The sequence below is a fragment of the Castanea sativa genome, chromosome 9 (genome assembly GCF_040712315.1).
Source record: "Castanea sativa cultivar Marrone di Chiusa Pesio chromosome 9, ASM4071231v1".
In the NCBI taxonomy this organism is placed as follows: domain Eukaryota; kingdom Viridiplantae; phylum Streptophyta; class Magnoliopsida; order Fagales; family Fagaceae; genus Castanea; species Castanea sativa.
The window spans coordinates 43,011,277-43,014,534 of NC_134021.1; the positions used below are offsets into that span (position 1 = coordinate 43,011,277).

At 33.3% G+C, this 3,258-nt stretch overlaps 1 protein-coding gene across 1 annotated transcript; it reads right to left on the reverse strand.

Moving 5' to 3' along the window:
- Window positions 1–1,755: 1,755 nt before the first annotated feature.
- Window positions 1,756–2,961, reverse strand: LOC142609380 (F-box protein At3g07870-like). The gene has a single exon (XM_075780952.1). It carries the CDS (start codon window positions 2,944–2,946, stop codon window positions 1,816–1,818), a length of 1,131 nt encoding a protein of 376 aa, XP_075637067.1. The 5' UTR covers window positions 2,947–2,961; the 3' UTR covers window positions 1,756–1,815.
- Between the last annotated feature and the right edge of the window lie 297 nt (window positions 2,962–3,258).

The following is a 3,258-nucleotide window of genomic DNA, read 5'->3' on the forward strand; positions in this document are numbered from 1 at the left end:
GAGTGTAAATATCACAAGGTTCATAGCAAAATAAAGAACACAAATACAATATGACATCAACTATTCTTTACAATAACAACAACAACAACAACAACAATAATAATAATAACAATAACAACAACAACATTTGAAAGTATAGCCATAGACAATCACAAAACATTATTATGAATTTATAAGTTAAGGTTTGTATCATCCATCAATAGGCTCAGTGAAACATCCCTAGCTGTTAGTTAAGGGTATTTGACAAAAAAAGTATATAACTATATATCCTTGAGTGTTCAATGTGACTTATTACAAAGTGTTATCCCTTCCTCAACAATAATACATTACTCGTGTACTTTTTTTGTTCATAAAACCAATGTTCTCCTTCTTAAATTGCAAAAGACAAATCTATAACCATCCTAAAAAAATAACTTTCATCTGAAGGAAGGACTAAGAAGTAAAAACATAAATTAGCACCTTATAAGATGAACTAATTTTCAACATTAAAATTATTGAAAAGTTGTTAGTATAGTTTCTTGATTGTCTTTGTTTTTGTTTTTATATAGATTTTTTTTGGGGGGGGGGGGGGGAGTTGTGTTAGGATTTCAAATTGAGTTCCACCTGTAACTCACTGGTATGGGATGAGAAGGATTTCTAATGTCTGTAAGGAAATACTTCTCATGCCTATAGGCTACAACTATTGCCGCCCTCAAGTATAGTAATTATAAGTTGTTGTCTTTGATTTTCCTAATGTTTCTCTTTATTTTTTCTACCAATGTTGGTCTTTTGCTTCTACTTCATACAATTGTGTAATAAAATATACTAAGTGTGTGTTTGGGAAGTAATGAAAATTATAAATTATTTCATTATTCATCTTATTTTTGCTACTATTCATGAGTCTCACTGCACTTTTTAGTACTATTCATGGGCCCCACTGTACTATTTCAACAAATTTTTACCTTTATCCACATTACTTTCAACAATAAGTTTTCAGTTTCAACAAAATAAGCGATATCTAAAGAGACCCTAACTCATTCTCAATTCACAAGATGTTAAGAGAGGGAAAAGAAATGAAATGGAGTTAACAAAACAATACATCTAAGCACAATTACTTTATTGGGAGTAAAAAAAATTTACACAAATCATGCAAAGGAAAGATAACAAAATGGTTCCTAAAGAGGAGTATAAACAGGTCATTTTAATCTTAATCACCCAAAGCAAGCAATGCTTACTAGTGAGTTGCTTTTCAATTAACATTTGCTTTATAAAAAAATACAAGAAGAATTTTTGCATAAACATATCAAAGTCAATAGAATGAGAAACTTATTAGATGAATAATACAACAAGAACGTTTAGTATAAGTGTGAAAACATGAACTTAAACAATCACCTATCACCATAAAATTGCCAGCAAAGAAAAAGTTGATCACTTCTACGTATACATGGTAGATCAAAAGTGGTAGGAAACATGAACTAAATTAATTTCTTTTAATAAACAAGCTTGCTCAAGTTTGATGGCCAACATTGACCACTTATTTTATGTAAGTAATATATTATTAATTTAAAGAAAATTTTAAATGTGGACAATGAATATAAGTATAAATGACATGTACTCAACTATCTTAAGCTATTTATCCTAAAGATAAAGCCACTTAATTAAGGTAATCCATCAGCAATAAGAATAATCGATAGAATAGTGCAATATCGAATTGTATATATTCATATCTAGTGTATGATATGATCAGTGCTAAGTACATGTATAGAACAAAATGAAAATCCATAAAATAAAATAAAATAAAAAGTAGGAAATGCATCTTACGTATTGTTAATTTCTTCAGTATGTAACTACCCCATTGGAAGCTTTGTCGAGCAAAACTAGACTCTCCACATAAGGATCAACAAAAGTATTCTTATATCCAATAATTCCAAGATCTTTAATCTCTTTACTCTCAAAATCTTGCGAGGCGAGTTGTCCTCCATCCAATTTTAATAAAACCTCGCCATTCCTGCGAAAACCTATTACCCTTGGTATGTCCTCTAAATCGAAGAAACCTTGATTGGAAATGTTTAGACTTAAAACTTTAGTCCATGAGGACTCAACACCATACTCTTTCATCACCCAAATATGGAGTTTACAATTATAATCCTTTTGAATCAAGGCAATGGAATCCTTATATACGGAAACAAAAGCAGACATCATTCCCGTGTGACCTATAGGTTCTGGTGGCAGTATCTCATGACGGAAGACCTCGTCACCCAAATCAAAGACTAGAATAAAATAAAGAAATTCGTTATCAGTAAGCCTAGAAGCAACCCAATGCAGAGCCCCATTGATGAATGCATGTGGCTCATGATGACAAAAAGCGCATATGGGAGCCAAATCAACCTTAAGCATTCTCCATTGATCACCAGTGGAGAGTGAGTAAATCTGAAAATCAAGTCTTTCCATTAACTTGATTACTCTCACCACTTTATAATCATTAGTTTTTGGATCAAATCCAAACCCAATACACTCATTAGAACTAAAATGGGTTGGAGGAAGATTAACTAACTTTCTAACAGAAGGGTTCCATAGGCATAATCTGCTGGTATCCATGGTTAAATTGTTGGAGAGGCTGAGGAGCAGGCCATTACAAGTACCCACCACACGGAATTTTGCATCAGGGTCTGGAACATGGGAAGGGTAATCAAAGCTGGTGTGTTGAGTGAAATCAGGTTCAATTTCGTTATGCAATGCGTAGAATTCTTCCTGATTCTCTAAGCAGAGGTTGAAGAAGAGCAGGTTTTTGTTGTGGGAGTGGTGGAGATGGGTGGAAATGAAAGTGGGGTTTTGAATTAGAGACTTCCAGGCTTTTGAGACAGAGGTACAGATAATTATGGATTTGATAGGTAAGCGAACCAAAATATTGGTAACAATCTCTGAAGGTAACAATTCCCATTGAATTAACTCGTTGTTGTCAGACATTGCCGCTGAGACTGAGAGACTAGAGTTTAGAGAATAATAAGTGATTACGACAAGAAATAAACACAGACAAAAGCTATATCGTGCATGAATTTATCTTTTGGTTGCTTTAATTTCCAACTACCTGGATGCACTTTGGCTGGTCTCTATTGGTAGATCTTTGCCACTACTAGTCTAGTACGTTGCTTTTACTTTAAGCAAAGAATATAGTTACGTGGATAATCAGATTAGAATCCAGCGAGTATTACCATCCCTACGGGGTAAACAGCAAATACCTACATAACTTCACTAAGCAAGCTTAGGTATCACGAAATA

What these genes read in the sequence shown, in the direction of transcription:
- LOC142609380 (XM_075780952.1), bottom strand. Translation starts at nt 2,946, where the DNA reads ATGTCTGACAACAACGAGTTAATTCAATGGGAATTGTTACCTTCAGAG.